The sequence below is a fragment of the Callithrix jacchus genome, chromosome 9, assembly GCF_049354715.1.
Source record: "Callithrix jacchus isolate 240 chromosome 9, calJac240_pri, whole genome shotgun sequence".
Classification (NCBI taxonomy): Eukaryota; Metazoa; Chordata; class Mammalia; order Primates; family Cebidae; genus Callithrix; species Callithrix jacchus.
Genome location: NC_133510.1, coordinates 54075759 through 54097543, shown reverse-complemented (window position 1 = coordinate 54097543; position 21785 = coordinate 54075759). Strand labels below are relative to the sequence as shown.

General features: G+C 37.7%; 1 protein-coding gene and 1 long non-coding RNA gene across 4 annotated transcripts in view; one reads left to right on the top strand and one right to left on the bottom strand.

The window, feature by feature from the left end:
• Positions 1-1901: 1901 nt before the first annotated feature.
• Positions 1902-2396, bottom strand: LOC144577592 (uncharacterized). Its single transcript, XR_013521774.1, has 2 exons — positions 2233-2396; positions 1902-2111 (listed from the first exon to the last, which is right to left on the bottom strand). It is a non-coding gene; the product is annotated as an uncharacterized LOC144577592 (long non-coding RNA).
• A 31-nt stretch (positions 2397-2427) lies between these two features.
• The window catches only part of LEMD3 (LEM domain containing 3), an 82758-nt gene continuing 63400 nt past the window's right edge, over positions 2428-21785 (top strand). For 2 of the 3 annotated variants that reach the window (XM_035256192.3, XM_002752708.6), the window contains exon 1: positions 2428-3963. In XM_035256192.3, the coding sequence (XP_035112083.1) occupies positions 2442-3963 (1522 nt within the window). In that variant the 5' untranslated portion in view covers positions 2428-2441. Of the gene's footprint in view, positions 3964-18884; positions 18966-21785 lie in introns of all 3 variants that reach the window. The other variant, XM_054238317.2, reaches the window with a different exon arrangement.

The following is a 21785-nucleotide window of genomic DNA, read 5'->3' as shown; positions in this document are numbered from 1 at the left end:
TCCTTTAATTGCTATTACATAGAGTTCTCAGAAGCCATGCTACTGAAATGGCTGCACAAAATGCTTACCTTTATAATATTGACTAACATTTGTTGAGTGCACACTGTGTGTTAGGTATGGTGCTAGGCATTATGCAGATACAGTCTAATTTACTCCTTAAAACAGCCTTCTGAGGAAGTTTTATCACCCCTCTTCTGTTTGTACAGAAACTAAAGTTTGAAAGCATGAATTAACTTGCCCAAAGTCACAGGCAGAAGTATAAATGATTCAACAGTCTCTATAGGAGGTCATTTAAAGGTTCATAAACCTCTATGTTCATGACCTCTAGGTTCACTGACTGCTATGATTCCTATCAGAGAAGCCAGTATGGTATAAAGCAAATGTTGAACCAAGAATGAAAGTAAGAGACAGGGCTGGGTCCACATCTAGTTTCATTTAACTCCAAACCTCACAGCTTAACCACTCTGCTACATGGAGACACAAGTCCGCTAAGTTTATAATAATTTTAGTCCCCACCCAGATAATTACGGCAATAAAGTCTGGGTCATCATCATAGCCACTATAATTTACTTTGCAAAATTCTCTTATAAGTGCATAACAGTAATAGATTCAAGAACATTTGTAAATCTTAAAGGCTCAACGATTAAAGGACAAGTGACTGTCCTCCACATAAAAGCTTTTTTTCTTTTGAGAAGATGGCAAGCTTTTGCTAGGAAAAGTAAAAAATTAGGGTTAGTATTATTCTGCTGTTTGATTCTGGATATAGAAAAGCTAGTATCTGTGCTTTTTTTTTTTTTTTCGAGAAGGAATCTCACTCTTGTTGCCTAGGCTAGAGTGCAGTGGCGCAATCTCAGCTCAGCTCATAGCAACCTCCACTTTCCTGGGTTCAAGAGATTCTCCTGCCTCAGCCTCACGAGTAGTTGGGATTACAGGTGCCTGCCACCACACCTGGCTATCTTTTTTTTTTTTTTTTTTTTTTTTTTTGTATTTTTAGTAGAGACAGGGTTTCACCACGTTGGCCAGGCCGGTCTTAAACTCCTGACCTTGTGATCCACCTACCCCTGCCTCCCAAAGTGCTGCGATTACTGGCACGAGCCACCGCACCCAGCCTGATCTATGCTTTTGGCTAACATTTTTTCTGTACGGGGTGTAATGTAATAGGTAAAATAACTCATTCAACAGAAAAAACATTATTGTAGCATTTTGTAGCTAATAGGATTGAAGAACTAAAGAATTGTCTGTCTGCCAAGGTTTGGGGAAATGGGAAAATAGGAAGAGAGCTTTACCACACTGGGCACATTTCAACTCTCTGGGATTCGTTTCCTATTCCGTAAATGGAAGAGTTGGGTTTCCAGGTCTTTTTTTTTTTTTTTTTTTTGACTTTGTGTGAAGGTTTCTCCACCTCACTTGGCACTGGTCTCATTTCAAAATATTCATCTCATACTATCCTCTCTTTGCAATTCTTTAATTCATTCAACAAATATTTATTGAGCTTCTACAAGTATCATGAATAACAGAAGCAAGGTTCCTCCACACATGGAACTTATTATAGTCTAAAAGGATAGGAAAATAAATAATTTTGAAAATAAACAAATACAAATATTTATTAATAAATAATAACTATGGTTGGAAAGGTGCTAAGAAGTAAGTAAATAGGGTCATGTGTTATGTCTTCGAGTCTTAAAATGAAGCAGATAAGCTCTTTCACTTTCAAAAATGCTGACGTAGTAAAGTCATTAGGTTTCAAAAAAGGAAAAAGAAAGATAATGTCTTCCAATTAACTGATGAACGAACAGCCATTACTCTAGAATAAAATTGTATTGTGATTGATGTACTCTGTATTTTCTCGGAATAGGAGAGGAAACGCTTCTCAAAAAGAGCAGCGAGAGAAAGTCACTTAATTTTTGTTTTTTTATTTTTGTAAGTCAAGCGAAAGACGAACTGAAAATAGACAACCTGAAGTCAGACGGGAAAGCTGCCAATCTAGTCTGGCCAGCAGAATTTCGTTCAGTCGGTCTAGGCTCCCTCGGCAGTGGGAATCCAGATGTAAAGAAAACTTATGCCATGAACTTCAAGGTAGATTTCAATTATTACTGCCCAGTGGCAGGAACCTAGGATGGAGAGGTCAAGGTGTGGTTTAGTAAGAGACAGCTCCCGGGAATGGCACTTGGAAGGGCAGGGTGGAGAACAGCCGGAGACGGGACGGAGAGGAGGGGGAGAATGCGCCGACACCTCAAGGTGAGAGAGTAGACACAGTCTCTGCCGTGGGAGCCGCTCACTGCTCAGGTGGCTCTTTCCCGCTCAGGTGAGCTCCTCCCGCGTCTCCGATTGGCCGAGACACCCACGGCGCTGAGAGGGCGACGCAGCGCGGTCTAGTTCAGGGTCTAGGGCGGCGCGTCACTTCCGGTAGCGCGGAGCTTGTAAAACACCCTGGAGAGAAAATGGCGGCGGCAGCGGCTTCGGCGCCTCAGCAGCTCTCAGATGAGGAGCTTTTCTCTCAGCTCCGCCGTTACGGCCTGTCTCCTGGACCAGTGACGGAGAGCACCCGCCCAGTCTACCTCAAGAAGCTGAAGAAGCTTCGAGAGGAAGAGCAGCAGCAGCACCGGTCGGGGGGCCGCGGCAACAAGACGCGGAACAGTAATAACAATAACACGGCAGCCGCCACGGTCGCAGCCGCGGGATCAGCGGCGGCAGCGGCCGCGGGGATGGGGGTCCGGCCGGTCTCGGGCGACCTCTCCTACTTACGGACCCCTGGGGGCCTGTGCCGAATCTCGGCCTCTGGCCCGGAAAGCCTCCTGGGAGGGCCCGGGGGCTCCTCCGCCGCCCCCGCGGCTGGCAGCAAAGTGCTGCTGGGCTTCAGCTCGGACGAGTCGGACGTGGAGGCCAGTCCCCAAGACCAGGCCGGCGGCGGCGGGAGGAAAGACCGGGCTTCGCTCCAGTACCGCGGGCTCAAAGCGCCACCGGCGTCCCTGGCCGCCAGCGAGGTGACTAACAGCAACTCGGCCGAGCGAAGGAAGCCCCACTCGTGGTGGGGGGCCAGGAGGCCGGCGGGCCCCGAGCTGCAGACTGCGGCGGGGAAAGATGGAGCAGTGGAGGACGAGGAAGGGGAGGGAGAGGACGGTGAAGAGAGGGACCCGGAGGCCGAGGAGCCGCTCTGGGCCAGCCGGACAGTGAATGGCAGCCGGCTTGTCCCCTACAGCTGCCGGGAAAACTATTCGGACTCAGAGGAAGAGGACGACGACGACGTGGCCTCCACCAGACAGGTATTAAAGGACGACTCCCTTTCCCGGCATCGGCCCAGACGGACCCATAGTAAGCCTCTCTCCCCGCTGACTGTTAAATCGGCCGGCGGCAGGCTGGAGACTTCAGCTCAGGGAGGGGGAGGACTCGCGATGAATGACAGGGCGGCGGCTGCCGGGAGTCTAGACGGGAGCCGAAACCTCGAAGAGGCGGCGGCCGCGGAGCAGGGAGGAGGGTGTGATCAAGTGGACTCCAGCCCAGTTCCTAGATATCGTGTTAATGCTAAAAAACTGACCCCTCTCCTGCCCCCGCCACTTACTGACCTGGACTCAACCTTGGATTCGTCAACAGGCTCCCTTCTGAAAACCAATAATCATATTGGCGGTGGGGCCTTCAATGTGGACTCCCCCAGGATTTATTCTAACAGTCTCCCTCCCAGTGCGGCGGTGGCTGCCTCTGGTTCACTCAGGATCAATCACGCCAATCATACGGGCTCCAATCATACCTACCTGAAAAACACATACAACAAACCGAAGCTTTCTGAACCAGAAGAGGAACTTCTCCAGCAATTTAAACGGGAGGAGGTGTCCCCAACAGGGAGTTTCAGTGCCCACTACTTGTCGATGTTTCTCTTAACCGCTGCCTGCTTATTTTTCCTAATACTGGGACTGACTTACCTAGGAATGAGAGGAACAGGAGTGTCTGAGGATGGAGAACTCAGCAGTAAGTATTAAATCCTGTGGGTAAGGCAACAAAGGGAATGTTGTTAGTGGTCCGCTTTAGCCGCTCTTAGCATTTTACGTGAAGTGACTTACCTGCAAGAACGTGGTTTAACCCCAGCAGTGAGTGTGTGTGTCATCTTTCATTAAAAAAGAGCACCATTATCGAAATGATATCATATGGCTGGTTTTAAAAGTTTTCTGCATGATGTGTTGTGAAATTCAAAACAATTTATAAAAGAATATTATAAACTTGTTACTAAAACTTATTTGTATATGTGACTTAATTTTCTTTTATGCCTAAATAATTGCGCAGATGCCAATTACTCAACAGATTTGAAGTATTAGGATAAGACACACCATAAATGTAGTGTTTTTTCAAATTGAGTTGTGATTCTAATAGGCAGTGTACTGGCTCTTGACATTTGAATGAAATATTTTGTAGTATTAACTGTATGCATAAGTTCGGATTAAATATTTTGTAGTATTAACTGTATGTATAATTTCTTTATAATGAATGAATACAAAACAGCAGCAAGGCACACCTCTTAATTGATTTCCCAGCCCAAAGCAATTTTCCTATCATCTGTAAAAAAAAAATAGTGGTGGTAGGACAGTGCGCGAACTTGCAGTCAGATTTCCTTGGACTGGTTTCCAGGTCCTGCTGTTTACTTGCTAAAAATGACTGTAGGCAGCTGTGTTCACTGTAGAAATCAAAGTATCTCTGCTCTTAAACACAAAAAGAAGATGAATACAGACTGTTTTGTGTTCTGTGAAGTAAATAAGGATGAGTAATTGACGTACACAATTTTATTTTATTTTTTTCCTTTTTTAAAAAAAATTTACCACACTACACTGATGTAGGTGTACACTACTTTAGATTGAACGGAGGAGGTACTATATGAGGTGAGACCTGAAGCAGGAGGCAATCTTGTGGAGAGACAGGAGACCATTCTGGGCCGAGATTGTAAGAGGAAAGGCCTTGAGTTGAGCAAGAGCCTTCTTCTAAGTTATTGTGGTTAAGCATCTGGAGTGAAGGGGAGAGAGTAAGAGTTAAAGCTTCTGAATTTTTCTAATCTATAAAATGATGCCACTTTGACTAGAATGATGTTTGTGAAGACTAAAAGAGAAAGTAAATTAGTACAAAATGGACTTCTGAATACATAATTTCTCAATGTTAGGTCCCTCCCTGCATTTCCCTTGAAGGTTTCCTGCTCTTTTCACCCAAGTTGAATTCACTGTATTATGATTTGTATTTATAAAATTGGCTTATTAGTTTTATTTCAAAATAAAGTGAAAGATGCAGTTAGCCAACTCAGATAAAGAGTAGGAGTCAAATTAGTGTAAGGTTTGATTTAGATACAGCCAATTCCAAGACAGTCAAGTAGCTGATTATTACTCTATTGCTTAATTTAAGGGGTTACAAGAGGAATGAAATTCAGCTCTTAAATTTATTTCCCAGAAGCATGAGTGTATTGTGTCCTGCCCCAAGTATTTGGGAGGAAAAAATAAGGGCAGACTAGAAGTTAAACTAGTAAAAGTTCACATAAATTAAACTACATTACTTATCAGCAGTAGCTATCTGCATCTGCATCTGCATCTATGTCTGTAACAACTATATGATCTGGCTTCTTTTCTTTTTTTTTTTTAAATGGAGTCTCGCTCTGTTGCTAGGCTGGAGTGCAGTGGCAGGATCTGGGCTCACTGCAACCTCTGCCTTTCAGGTTCAAGTGATTCTCCTGACTTAGCCTTCTGAGTAGCTGGAACTACAGGCATGCGGCACTACGCCCAGCTAATTTTTGTATTTTTAGTAGGGAAGGGGTTTCACCATGTTGGGCGATCTGGCCATTTTTTAAGAGCTAATTGCTTTACACCTATTGTATCATTTAATCTTCCCAGCAATTCACAGAAGCAGGTGGAATTATCTTCATTTTATGGGTGAGGATGATACTAAGTTAAGAAATGCACTGAGTGTTGAACAGTTAGTGGTAGGGCTAAGATTTGGTTTCAGATTTTATTTCCACCTATAAAGACCATTTTAACACTATTTTGGGTATTGCTTATAGATAGATTTCTAAATAAGTGGATACCTTTATTATGATTAACAAGATAATTGGTAGGATTTCATACAGAATTATTGATAAGCACAATTCTCAGTGAAGGTGACTTTCACATTTTTCTCATCCGTGTTAAGATGAATAGCTAATGTGATGTACTAAAATTTCAGGTAGAATACGATAGGAATGCTAGGATTTTGGTACTCTCTTCACCTTCACTGATATGGAAGGAAGGAAATAAATTATATTTGCATTTTAGTAAATGGTAAATGTGAGGTAACCTGGTCATTGGAAAGAACAGTGGCTAAGAAGTAGAGGATCTAGGTTCTAGGACTTGTCTGAATGACTGTGGTCAACCTCCTTAATCTCTGAGCCTCATTTTAATATACTGCTCATTTTAATATATAATAATATAGCAGAGATATCTGCTATCTCTGGGGTTGTGAAGGTCAAGTGAGACACAGTATTAAACATAAGGTGGTATTATTCAGAAGTTTAGACAAAATTTGTTATATTCCTGGTAAACTACAGTGTGTCTAGAGAGAGAAATAGTTAAGACATTTCTATAAATGATATTTAGTAGTGCACTTCTTACCTGTTTAACATTTGGCTTTTATCCCATTAAATACACGTTATTGAAATTAGTACAGAAATTTGAATCAAAGTATAATGAATCCTTAAATGTGTGATACACTTGATATATTGTATGTATACCCTGGCAGAAAGAAGTGCCTGCTAACTTCAGTTAGTCTGCACACCTAACAGTGTTAGGGTATCAAAAATGAATAATATTTTCACTCCCATTCCATATCCTTTGGCATACTATGATACTTAACCATAGAGTTCATTGGTCAAATAGTATGCTTAGGGAAACACTTTTACTTGGAGTAGTAGTTGTCACCAAAAGATTGTAGGTTATATGTGGGCTTAAGTTTTAGAAAGCTTTTATTAGTTATTTAAATTACATATAACATATAATAGATCAGTCTTTTAAATTGTTCTTAATCATAAAGTCTTTGAAACTTTTTCATCAGCACCCTATTTTTTATTAATTAGATTAATATAAGTCTCTTATTCCTCATGTATAAAACTAGGGAGTTGGATTAGATGATCCCTAAGCTCTTTCCAGCTCCAAGGTTTAAGATTCTAACTTTGAACTGCCATACCAAAACAACTCAAGGATCAACCTGCAGAGTAGTCACTTGTTCCACAGGTGATTAGATCATTATAGTCCACCAAATGAAAATAGAGAAGCAGAATAGATTGACTATTCTAGGCTCATGTGATCATTATTAAAATTTTTTTTCATTTACAAAAGACATGACTTCTGCAGAAAGTTTGAATAGAGATGAAGGAAACAGTGAATGATTGTTGTACGCCTCTCTTCCTAGCCTCATGCAGCACCCATATAAATAAGTTCAGGTATTAGATCCTTTCTGACCTTTCTTAATATTTTTCATGTAAATACATCTGTGTGTGTGCAGATTTTCATTCAACAGTAAGAGAGTCTACTATGTGCCAGGCACTATTTTAAGCAGCAGGGATATGTGGTGAACAATATGTTGGTTATACAGAAGATGAAGTTTCTGTTATGGAGCTTATATTTCTAGGAGGGGAATGGACAAGTAAATAAGAATTTCACATAAGGTAGTTGCTAACACAGCTATTGCTGGCAACTTTTGGGGGCTGCGGTGAAAAGAATGCAATATTACATACAGGTAGGCAGGCCCCTCTAGGGAAGGATGTTTGAACTGAGATCTGAATGACTTGAAGGAACTAGCCATTGATAGTCAGGGAGAAGAGCATTCTGGCAGAAGTAACAGCAAGTGCAAAATTCCTGAGGCAAGAACAGGCTTGCATGTTGAAGGATCAAAAAGAATGGCCAGTGTTGTTGAGATATAATGAATGAAGGAGAAAATGGCATACCATGAAGTTACAGGTAGGTATGGTCCAGATCATAAGGGACCTAAAATGCCTTGAGGGTCATTGAAGGAAGTCAGAATTTTAAGTGACATTATAGCATACATATTCTGCAGTTTGTTTTTTCACTTAACATTGTATCATGGATAACTTTTCCATATACTAATTTTAAGTACAAAGGTATAATTTTAAAATCTGATTTCCACTAGTCCCTTTCTCCTATAGAAATGATAAAATCTCTACCATTCTAAAAATGTTGCTCTTCAACCCTCTTTTCTTCTCTATTTGTTACTCTATTCTCAACTAAGCTTTCTGCCTCTATTTTCTTCCCTGCCATTCACTCAATCCTGTCTAGTTTAGCTTTCTTTACCAGCCGTTCCTCTGCTATGTCTCTTCTTAAAGTTACCAGTTATTCAGTTTTCAAATCCTCACCTCTTTGATACATTCAGTGCATTGATAACTCCTTCATGAAACTCTCCTTTCTAAGCTTCGGTATCACCACTCTCTCCTTGTTTTCATACTCCTGTTTTAAATATTGGTGGTCTCTACAACTTTATCTTTGGCTGTCTCCTTTTGTACATATTTCTCTAGGCAGTTTCATTCACTGCCCTGGCCATTATCTTCCAGTTTTGTATTTGTACCTTGGATTTCTCTCCTAAGATCTAGGTATACCTATTTGTTTACTAGACATCTTTTGGGTACACTAGAAGTATGTACCAATGCCATCTGACTTTTTCCTTATCTTTACCTTGTTTTTGTCCCTCTTCCTTATTTTAGTTAATGGTGCTTCCATCCACCCAGAGCTCAAGAGAGAAACCTTGTATTTACCTAGATTCTTTCCTTTCCCTCACCTTCCTACAAACTCCCCAACTTAATTGGTAACTACAAGTCCTGTAGTTCTGTCTCCTATATATATTTTGAATTTTTTTCTGTCCCTTGCCACTGTTCTAGGTTAGTCTCTTGCCTGAACTCTTTGGCTAACCTAAAATGCTGTCCCTGCTTCTAAGAGTAGCTCTTCCAGTCCATTTTTCAGTACAGAGCAGTATTTCTAAAGCACATATGTGATCATCCCCTCTTGCTTAAAATTACACAATGGCTTTGTCTTAGTTATTAGCCAAAATCTAAACTCCTTAGCTAAAATAGTCACTATTTTAGCTAAGGAGTTTAGATAAAAGAAAATGCCTGCCTTTTCTACCAGTTCCCCTCATCACACTTACTTTCTAGAAAACTGAACTACTTGGTGTTCTCTGAGTAAGTAATGAAATTTGTGGTTTTCTACTTTTGCACAGGTTATCCCCATTTTGGGGAAGTTGTTTCTTTATTGTTTAACTGTGATTCATTCTTAAGTATGTCATCTCCAGACATCTCTGGCTCTCTGTCTCTTTGCCCCAGAGTTTGGCCCATCATTTTGTGCTCAAATAAGATCTTAATGCATTCTTCATGGCATTTAGGACAAAGTATTATAATTGTGTGTCCATCATGCCAAATAAATTACTTTCTTTAGAGTAATCTTTCTATGGGAGTAGAATACAGTGGTAAAGAGTACAGGCTTTTTACTCAGTTCTGATTTTGTCTCTACGTTTTGAAGTAGACTATACTAGAGATGTAATTGCCTCATACTAAAAATGCAGATGATTAATACAATCTGAAGATGACTTGTATTGAGATAATGCATCTAAGCTAGTGTTGTTGTCTGGCACATGGAAATCTCTTAGTAGATGGAAGTCACATTAGTATCTTCAGCACAGATTCATTATTCAGCAAATATTTGTTGAATAAATGATCACATATTAGATACCCAGTATATATGCACTGTTAACTCATATTATCTAACTCAGTAATTGGTTATCTACCTAGTATCTGGTAAGGATATATAAAAGAAATCTTATTTCTGTAAAAGCCTCCACACCACTAATAACAGTAATAGGAAATGGCTAAGAAATATACAGGATATTATGTGATGTCACACTTTTATAAAAGGGGAGAATTCACTGTAAATTCTCTAATGATCAATCTTAAATGATCAAAAGCTCTCAATTCCACATTTGGATTTTATTCTGTAGGTTGAGTAATGGGAATCCATAGAGGTTGTAAAGCAGAGGACAAGCATGATTGGATTGATATTTTAAGAAGGATAAACAGGTGATGGTGTAGATAGTGATAGGGTTGGAGGGAAGTAGAGTGGTAAAACCTGAAGGAGGTTGATAAGGGGGAATGGAGTTGGGTGGGCCTGTGAATGAAATAATTCATTTGGAGAAAGAATCTTTTTTTTTTTATTTTAAGATGGGGTTTCACCATGTTGGTCAGGCTGATCTTGAACTCCTGACCTCAGGTGATCCACCCACCTTGGCCTCCAAAGTGCTTGGATTATACACATGAGCCACCACACCTGGCCAGAATTTTTTTTTTTGAAACAGAGTTTCACTCTTGTTGCCCAGACTGGAGTGCAATGGCATGATCATGGCTCACCACAACTCCGTCTCCCGGGTTCAAGTGATTCTCCTGCCTCAGCCTCCTGAGTAGCTGGAGTTACAGGTGTGTGCCACCATGCTTGCCTAATTTTGTATTTTTAGTAGAGACAGGTTTCTCCATGTTGGTCAGGCTGGTCGCAAACTCCTGACCTCAGGTGATCCGCCTGCCTTGGCCTCCCAAAGTGCTGCAATTTCAGGCATGAGCCACCGCGCCCAGCCAAGACATATGTTTTTGAATATAGAGAATAAAGGAGAGATAGGAGTCAAAGATTATTCTGGTCATGAGCCTGGATGACTGAGAGAATGGTAATATCATTGGAGGAATTAGAGATGTTGAAGAGGGATCTTGTTTGGGGAAAAGTGGTTTAGGGAAAATGAGTTTACTTGGGGCTCATTCACTTGAGTTGTTCAAGTGAAAAATTCTTGTGGGCTCTTGTAGTTACAGAATTGGAGTAAAGATGAGAGACTGGTGCTAAATGTGAGTACTAGTAGTGTTTACTAAAGGAATAGATACTTTTAAATATTTGTTCTTTTAATATATATATATATATATATTTTATTTAAAACCTAGACCAGTTGTTACAAAGAGGTACCATGTTTTATGTCATTGTAGTTTAAAAAATATTTTTACTTACTAAAAGGTCCTGAACTTGGAATCTAAAATGAACATGGGGAATAAGGATTTTGAAAAATAGTTGTTCTCATTCTTTTTTTTTTTTTTTATATGAGACAAGGTCTTGCTCTCTCACCCAGGTTGGAGTGCAGTGGTGTGATTATGGCTCACTGCAGCCTCAACCTCCCCAGGACTCAAGCAATCCTCACAGCTCAGCCTCCCGAGTAGCTGGGACTACAGTTCTATGCCACCACACCTGGCTAATTTTTTGTATCTTTTGTTGAGATGGGGGTCTCACTTTGTTTTCCAGGCTGGTCTTGAACTCCTGGGCTCAAGCGATCCTCTTACCTCTGCCTCTCAAAGTGCTGGGATTACAGGTGTCAGCCATAGCACCTGGCCTGTGCTCTCATTTTTGAAGAATGAAAGCTCCGTGTTGAAGTTTTACAAGTTGACTACTTTGTAAGAAAATAAATCATAGATCTATGAGAATATTCTTGTGAATGCCAGGGATTTGCAACAGTTTGATGATTTAAGAAATTAAAGTCTACTCTATGAAAATGTTTTTCATTTGAAAATTATCCCTGGAATGATTTAAAATTAAAAATAACTTGTGAATCTCTACAAATATACCCACAGAGACTAGTTTGTGAATACACTGGCATAGGTATCAGAGAACCGGGGTTTCAATATTGGCCCTTCAACTTGCTAGCTTCTTTTTTTACTAAGGCAAGTTGCTTAGCCATTGTAAACCTCAATATCTTCATCTGTAAAATAGGTTAAATGAGAATTAAGTAATGTGTGTAAAGTAAAACTCATATATGGCACATAGTAATAATAACTAACCCTTATGTAGCATTAACTGTGTGTAAAGTAAAACTCATACATGGCACATAGTAATAATACCTAACCCTTATGTAGCATTAACTGTGTGCCAAGCACGGAGCTAAACAATTATTATTTAATCCTTACGAAGTAGGTACTTATCCCATTTTATAAGTAAATGGAAACACTGAGAAGTAACTTGCCCAGGGTCATGTAGCTAGTAAGTGAAGTGGCAGTATTTGAACTCAAATAGTGGCTCCTAACCATTCTTCTAGATTGCTTTTTAATATGTATAAATACATAAGGACTTGTTACATGTTCTCTACCATTACTGTTATCAGAAAATTGTGAAGAGTATAGATGCATAAAATCCTAGAGGCGGCAGGAATAATCTATGAAACCTAACAACTTTAGGAAAAGTTGTATTCATTCAACAATTATGAATCACATGGAACTGTTCATCCTTAAGGTTTTAGATTAATTCATCAATTTAAGGGGGAGGGGCATCTGCTATAATACAAACTATAATATATCATACATTGAACAATAATACCATATGATAACTTTCTAATTTTTAAAAGACTTGGACAGTCTCAAATCTGGTAGGGAAAGTGATCATTTGATTTTTATTATCACTTGTTCTTTCCATTGTTCATTTTTAGGATATAAAGACCTTTTATACCTTTGTTCTCCTTTTTTTGCTCTTTTTAGATAAACTTCATATTTTCCCTTTATACTCATATTCGTTTTAACAGAAATGATGCATTTGATAATTTCGGGGACACATCAAAAAATTATTTTCATGATACCTAAGAGTTGGGAAGTTTTTAAAGCTTGCTTCTCCTTGCTCATTGATTATTCAATGTTAACTCTGTCTTTCTGAAAAATATGTTATATAAATAAAAGGAAATTTATAGCCTCAGTGCAAAGATACTTATATAGTTTATAAGTTGTTTAAAAGAGAAGTACGGGGCCGGGCGCGGTGACTCAAGCCTGTAATCCCAGCACTTTGGGAGGCCGAGGCGGGTGGATCATGAGGTCAAGAGATCGAGACCATGCTGGTCAACGTGGTGACACCCCATCTCTACTAAAAATACAAAAAATTAGCTGGGCATGGTGGCACATGCCTGTAATCCCAGCTACTCAGGAGGCTGAGGCAGGAGAATTGCCTGAACCCAGGAGGCGGAGGTTGCGGTGAGCTGAGATCTGGCCATTGCACTCCAGCATGGGTAACAAGAGCGAAACTCCGTCTCAAAAAAAATAAAAATAAAAAATAGAAGTACGCCTTAAACTGTTGGAACTCTCCTCCAAAATATAGTTGTAAGTAAATAAGTACTACCAACGTCTTTGTGAAAATTTTGTTACTAGTGATATAATCTAAATTAGAATAAAGATATATTCTAGGGGTGGGGAGAGCATCAGGAAAAATAGCTAATGCATGCTGGTATTAATACCTAGGCGATGGGTTGATAGGTGCAGCAAACCAGCATGACACGTTTGTTTACCCATGTAACAAACCTGCACATCCTGCATATATATCCCAGAACTTAAAATTTTAAAAATGGTTTATTTTAATCTTTATTATACACTAAAAATTGTTGCCATTTAATTTGGGAATATAGCTTAATACTAATTGTGGAAGTTATTATAACAGTTATTTGCTTATAACTTTGGATTTTGATTTTCAACTTTAGAATTTATTTTTAACATAGATTTTATTTTTGGACAGAGAGTCTTGCTTTGTCACCCAACTTGGAATGCAGTGGCTTAATATCGACTCACTGCAGCCTCTGGCTCCCAGGTTCAAGCGATCTCCTCCTTCAGCCTCCCAAGTATCTGGGATTACAGGCACATGGGACCATGCCCAGCTACTTTTCGTATTTTTTAGTAGAGATGGGGTTTCACCATGTTGGCCAGGCTGGTCTTGTACTCCTGACCTCAGGTAATCCATCTGCCTTGGTCTCCCAAAGGGCTGGGATGACAGGAGTGAGCCACTGTGCCCAGCCTTAACATAGATTTTTTTTTTCAGCTCTCCTGAACTAATTGGGTAGTAAGTATGCACCAACAATTGCTGTCCTGTCCTGAATGTGACGTGAATAGAAAAAACCCTTTAGTAGCAAATGGGTATTTTAGCAAATAGCAGAAAATTAATTTTGTTTTTCAGTTAGCTCATATATATCTGAGTATGTATATACACATACATATACACACACATAATTTGCTGACTATGGCTAATTCCTGAAAGCATGCTATACTTACAAAGGAAGCCTTTGCTCTGTAGGTATTCACCAAGTTATAATTTTCAAAACATATATGAAGAAGATTGTTGAAATTAATTAGAAGGTGGGGGGAATCTTAGAATATCTATTTCTCTAGCCTTTGAACTATGGCTTGGAACCTTGGTCAGCTTTAGTAATGACTTCCGTGGTTTTTAAGTGTATCTCTCATGGGCTCACAAATGATTTTTTTGTTTGATTTAGTTCATTTGAAGAAACATTAAGTTTCCGCTACTCATTTTTTTATTTACTCACCCATTCACTCATATTATTTATTGAGCACCCATACTATGTACCAGGTAATACCAGAAGATCAGTATATATAATACTTTTTAGAACTATAGGAGTGGCAGTCTCCCCCTTATCCTAAGCTTTGGCTGACATTCTCTTCTTTTACTAAATATTTCTGCTCTAGCTAGTGTTCAGAATTGGGATTTTGTTACCATGCAACAATGTTTTCAGAATTATATATTGTGACTTGGGAAACATACTTTAAAAATTAGTCTCTGTAAATTTGACTATACCATCTGGTAAAGCTTACCACAGTGTATATATACACAAAAGAAATAGTTGGATTATTTAAGTAATACGTGTTGATCATTCCTTTCACCTTTTCTGTGTTACCATTTTCTCAATTGGGAATTCTACCTTTAAAAACCATACAATTTAATAAATGTAGGTTTTATTGCAGGTTTCTAGGAGTAATTTTTTAAAAAGGAGACATGAAGAATGAATTTGCCAAAAATGAAAATGTTTTAAAATCCGAACATTTATGATTATGGTTCAAGATGTTCTAGAAATACTCATGCGTTTGACAAAATCATTATTTTGTTTTTTTTTTTTAAATGTCATCTCTAAATGTTCCTTCTTTCAGATTCTAAAGCCTTAGGTGATAAGAGCAAACATTTATTGAGAATTTCCAATGTGTGTGAGCACTTTATTTTAATTTTCATGAGGGTAACTACTCATACTATGTCTGTGAATAAAACAGATAAAGGGAATAAGCTTATAAGTGATTTGTCAAAGGTCCCACAGCTAAGTGTTGGAGCCAGCATTTGAACCCAAAATCTAACTTTAGAGTTCACAGTGTTAACTACCAGACAGCAGTAGAAATTTTTATACTCTATCTTATTGTTAGCTACAAGCTTTTTTTGGGCAAGTAAGGTATACGTAACCTCTGGGCCTTGTTTTTTGCATCTGTTAAATGAAGGTATAGTAAAATCAGCTTTACTTCCAGTGATTTTTGGAGAGAACTCCTGTGATAATGTCTGTAGAAATGCTTTGGAGAAATTTGGAGTGATACATAACTGTAATTTTAATATTATAAGTTAGGGCTGAAGAGCTATAGTAGTTTAATTTAAGCAACACATGTTCAGCACTATGACATGTCCTGTCAGTAATGTTAGTAAGTAATAGAGTTGGCTAAACTTATAGTCCTTATCAGTATTTTTAAACCTTTCGCTCAAGCTGTCTGAGCAGATAAAAGGGAGTTATCTTTTCACATTACATAATTAGTGCCTTTCTTATCTCCAGGACTGAAAAATAATGTTTTTCTTTTTGCAGCTATATTAAACAGGTGATGACACACTTGAAATTGGATTGTAGCCTTGCTGATCACTGAAAGGTAGATTTGCTGGTAGGAAAGTCAGAGATGGGATAAATTGCTTTAATCCAAAATACAGTACTGAATTTGAGACAGAAAAACATTTTTTTAAGAATGAGGATGGGTCTTAGAGTAAGCTTCTGTTAATATGTGAAGAACAGCAATGCATACGGTTGGTAGAGAAGGGTGGCTTTTCACATGCTGTTTTATAGCTAGTTAGTAAGATACCATGAGTACTGTTATTATCAAAGTGGGAAGATGACGTGTGTCTCCATGCATATGCAATAGGTGAATATTAAAATAATGCTACTTAAATTAGAAGATATTTAAAGTGCATTAGGATCTTCAGTCTCTTACATAAGTCATATGAAGCACATAATGAAATTTCTATCGCATTTTGCATTTGAAACTTTTATCAGTGATGGCTTAGACCAGAACTGTCCAGTAGAAATATAAGTCATGCAGTAGCTACATTAAAACATTAAAAAGTTGAGATTAATTTTAATGATTAATTTTATTTAATCCAGTATACCTAGAATATTATTTTGACACATAATCAATATAAAAATTATTGAGGTATTTTTGAACTTTTTTGAATTCAGGCTTCAGAATCCTATATGTATTTTGCACTCATTGTGTGTCTCTATTCAGACTAGCCCTATTTCAAGTGCTCAGAGCCACATTTGACTAGTTAACTACCCTATTGGGTAGCACAAGTCTGGACCTTTCTGAGTTATGGAGTTACATTATTGGTTTAATGAGACCTAATGACTGTCAATTTTTGAATACTTACAATGTGCCATGTAGTAGATTTTTGTAGTAACTCTACGATGTTAGTTTTGTATCATTTTAGACATAGACAGCGAGGTTTGGAAATACTAATTTGTCTAAGACATTAAACAGGTATTATGTAGGGGAGCAGGATTTAAAGCTAAATCTGACCCTAAAACCCTTGTTCTGTTTTCTGTATTGCGCTGTTTTAAAGCATTGCCACTTAAGGGTTGGGCAGGTAAGTGAGTGATCTGTAGTTCTGCCATGGGTCAGCCAGTGACTTATGATATAATTTTTCCTTGTTTTTAGGCACAAAGGACTTCTTAGCTTAGAGTAGAAGTGCTATCTTCTAAGTCTTTACTCATATTCTTTATTGGGAATGTTCCTTTATACTCGTTCCCCATTTTCCATTCATTAAACTGCTTTCTACAACTCTTTAAACATGTAGAATGGAGAGATGGCTCTTACTTTAAACATGTAGAATGGAGAGATGAGGGAAAACTCAGCTCCTATTGGCAAAAGTGAAAACTGATGCCTAGTAAAACTTCTGTCTTGATGAAGAAGTTTCCCAAGGGTTTCAGTACTTCATTCTGAGAAAGATTTGGGAAGTTCTTATTTGTCATGCTCTTTAAATTGAAATATTTTCTCAATTATTTTACAGGATGTTATATAGTGGATTAATACTTAGCAGCATCTTCCAATTAATTTGAATAATTTCTTTGAATTACATTTGGATTTTCAAGAATATTTGCTCACAAAGACAAGCCTTTTCATTTCAAAAGGAAAAATAGGCAGTTCCTAATTTTTGAATACGTTGTCTTCCAGATCGGGTGTAAAACAGTTGTTTGAACTTGGAGCATGTTTTACTACACTGTTTTTTTAAGTTCCCAGGCTAGCCCACAGAATCCTATTTAAAACCACATCCTATTTTAGCCCTAATATACTATTAGTTTAAGTTTAGGGACTCAGAGCATTGAAGCGTGTTCTGCCGGAGTTGGAGGAGAAAGGAAGTTTACTTATGGTGTTGAATATTTCCTCTTCTTATACATTTTCATCTCTTAATTCCAGTTTTCCAAATCATACTGGCCTAAACTTTCTGTTGTTTTACTGTAATCTTGGCTCAATAACTTTAAAGGGTTTAATAACTTTAAGTGCTCAATAATGTCAAAATTTTCTGTACGAAATAGGTTTACTTGTTGAGTGCTTGGCAAGTAAACATTTTATCTCATTCATCTTATTTAGTCTTAAGAGTTTTATGAGGTAGGGGCTAGTTTTCCATCATTAATGAGGAATCTGAGGATTAGATTAATCACTTTGCTCAAGTTTATAGGGCAGGGAGAGGAGTTATGTTGTTGGGTAAAAACCTTAGCAACATGACTTGAAAGCTCATCCACTAATCATTGTACATACCATTTTCCTCTTTCACTTATCCTCTTCTCCTTTCTCTCTTTACTAAGTTCCAACTCCTCTTATTGCCTCAATTCAGATACTTTTTTTTTTTTTGAAAGAGACATCTTATGCTATGTTGCCCAGGCTGGCCTCAAGTAATAACTCGGGCCTTGGGCTCAAATAGTCCTCCTCCCTCAGCTTCCTGAGCAGCTGGGTCTACAGGGATGCACCACCAAGCCTGGCAGTCACCTACTTTAAACTAAATTTTAGGGTAAGCCATTTGATTGAATGAATTCATAATATAATATTGTAGAGCTCTGTTCATAAAGATTGTATGATTTTATGATAAAATTTGGTAATGTGATTATTTTTGGTGAGGATTGAGTGACTATGGAATCAGAGTTTAGCCCTGCCTCTCTAAATTATTCTTTATCCTTAAATGTGTAGTAGCTGGGTTGCCTACAATTCTACATTTTCTGTTAAAATTTATGGTAGTAGTTTCTAACCATAGACTGAGAACATTTTGGGAACTGTGTCCATTATAAAGTGTTGCCTAAAGACCTAATAAATAATTTGCCTTTCATACTGTGCTATTATTTTTCAATGGTTTCATTACTGCAGTGATTAAAATATAGCATATTCTATGCATAGTAGAATTTTGTCATATTTTCTTAATAAGTGGGTATCAAAAGTACTGTTATGGGGAATCTGATTATCTTGATATAAATGAAGAGGTCCTTTTGCTTTAAGAGTAGAGAATCATTACTTAAAGAATGTTACAAGGAAATGATATATAAATTTTATTTACTGGTAATATTTTAGCATTTATTTTTAAGACATTCATACTGAATGTCAGAAAATCAGTTGTAGTGTTGAAATGACTGACTGACTTACCAGCTGGTAACACCTTAATCTCAGAGGCAGTTGTACAAGATCTTGATTAACTCAGATTCTATTGGTATCTTTCATTGGTAAAACATTTTTATTTTTTAATTTTTTTCAGATAGAGTCTTGCTCTGTTGTCCAGGCTCACTGCATCCTCCACCTCTTGGGTTCAAGTGCTTCTCCTGCCTCAGTCTCCTGGGTAGGTGGGATTATAGACGCATGTCACGATGCCTGGCTAATTTTTGTATTTTTAGCGGAGATGGGGTTTCACCACATTGGTCAGGGTGGTCTCAAACTCCTGACCTCATTATCTGCTCACCTCAGCCTCCCAAAGTGCTGGAATTACAGGCATGAGCCACCACACCTCGCCTGGTAAAACATTTTTGGCTGTAAGTGAGAAATTTAGGCATTATAAAAGACCTGGGGAGCCTTGCCTTGGAGTTTTCTCTCTCTCTAAGAACTGTCATTTTATCCCAGTACCTCGATGGTAGAGACAGATCAAGGTTGGTGTAGCAGTATATTATTTTATAAACAGTGCTATTTTTTATTTGATGCTAGGATTGGGAAAATATGATTTATTAATCTATCTGAGCTATCTCCCTCCATGCTAGTGGGCATAGTTACAAAACATCCTGTTTTACATTGGGTTACTAGAGTCCCAGAGAGGGTAACTTGCCTAAGATTGTAAGTCATAAACTTTGGAGCTGGTATTCCTTGCCTCAGAGATTTTTTTTTTTTCATTTTACCCATTGCTTTTTATTATGAAGAGATACTTATTCATCTAAATGATATAACTTTTGGAGCAAGCATTACTTAAAAGAAAATTTGTATTTTACTTAAATTTTAAAAACTTAAATTGTTTAAATTTTTAAAACTGTACAAGGCTGAACTAATACAAAATAGCTATAAATTATATTAATGCCATCCTACCCAAGAAGGAAAAAGGATAAAAATATTCAGTACCTTTTAAAAAATTCTAATATTTGGGTTAGGAAATGAGAGAAACTAGGATGATTTAGGAGAGTCTTTTCCTGAATTTTGTTTGGGGCAGAATATCAATCCAAATGTATTTAAAAAAATAGGAGTATAATACTCTGCTAGGTTGGTTTAGATTGCTTTTTTTCTTAAGCCGACACCTGTTTTTATTTTTAAATTCCTTTTGGTTAATAAATTCTTCAAGGGTTAAAATAATAAAAGACCCTGATATTACATCAGTAAGTATGTAGTGATGAAGAACTATAGTACAAACATGGGAGTTAACTAAAAATATGTAACTATGGTGTATGGGTTTTGACATTTAAAAAGAAAGATTAAATAGGCTATAGTAGTATGTTCAGTTTGGAAAAAAATAACTTAAAATGGCAAGTCAAAATTCAGCTAAGACCATATGCTAGCTAGTACAGACATAATATGAATATAAATAAGTTACTTGTGCTTTAATTTGCAAGGCCTTTTACATATGTTCTTATACAATTAGCTTTACCAGTTTATCACAGGGTTGTTGCCATACTTTTCATTTATTTTTGCTAAGTCTTTTAATTAATTTTGCTAGTTCTGTGGGAAGGGAGGATACACTGAATGAATAAAAGCAGATAAATTTAAAATCGATGTTTTTGTTATATAAGATCATCCTAGGTCTTAAAAGAGTTTTAGAAGCCATTAGCTACTTTAGGCAATATTGGAGTTTGAGGGAGATAATGTTTTAGTTATCTCTTTTGGTTAAAAGGACAGTTTTAAGAAAGTGTTTACTATGAGGATGTGTGTAGACTTGAACTGTAGATACATTAATAATCAATTCAATTCAAGGGATTCCAGGCCTGTGCTTATGTGTGTGCCTCTGTCTCTCAGTACTGTGCTAAGTTTTTCTTGGATTATTTCACTTAATTCTTGAAATTGTGGCCTAGGGAAGTTAAGAAACTCATCCAAAGTCAGTAAGTGGCAGAACCAGATTTGAGTACAGATAATTTGATTCCCACCATCAGATCTTTGTTCCTATACTGTACTATCTGTACAATTTTGTATTATTTCATGTATTTGTAGTTTAGATTTCCTTTGGAATTATTCCCACTTCCCCCCTTAAAAAAAAAGTCTCAAATTCTACTAGACCAGGAGTTCTTGAACAGTGGTCCATCAATTTTAAGGAAGAGATAAATGGACTCCAGGTAAGAGTAACTCCTTAAAATTATATGTACAGTTTTGAATATGTATGCATTTTTAAAGGGTTTATAAATTTTATTAAATGCTCAAAAGGATCTCTGCCCTCCAAAGTAATAAGAGTCACTGTACTATCGGCGGCTCTAGGTAAGATTCTGAGTTCTCATCTTTGTATTCCCTCGCACCTGGTTTTTGGTTACTCAAATATTTGTTGAACAGACCTTAATAAATAGAGATGGTATGTAGGAAAATACATTTGAAATTAGTCCTAATCTTGGATTTGAAGATGCCATCAGTGTTTCTTTAAAATGGTATTAAGGATTAGTCTTACTCTCTTGGTCCAGAAAACTGCTTTCTGGCAGATGCAGATTTTATGAATCATGTTTTTTGAAGTGAGTTTTTTAAAATCAGAGAATAAAGCAAAATTCAGCATTTAGAGCCTACAATAAGTTCTCTAAAAAAGGCCAGGTTTTTTTTCCCCCCACCCCCTCCAGCGTAGTATTAAGACTCTTTTAATATTGGATAAAGCATTAGGTACCATTACACGTTTTAAACATGAAAATCGTACTCAGTTGAAGTATATTATAAAAGCTACATGAAAACAGAGCAACTGAAGGTGGGATAGATGAAGAAAAACTTCAGGCAAAATAAATCAAACAGTTTATTTGATCAATGGGTGATTTATGAATTGGGCAACACTCAGAACCAGCAGGTGTCCAGATAATTCCTCTCCAAAACAGTGATGGGCAGTGAGCTTTTATAGGCTGAATGTGGAAGTAAGAAAACACGTAAGTGGAAAGGCCCTAGTTAGAAGTTAGTTGGTGGTTTCTGATTGGGTATACTTAAGTTTTCTTTTAATATTTAC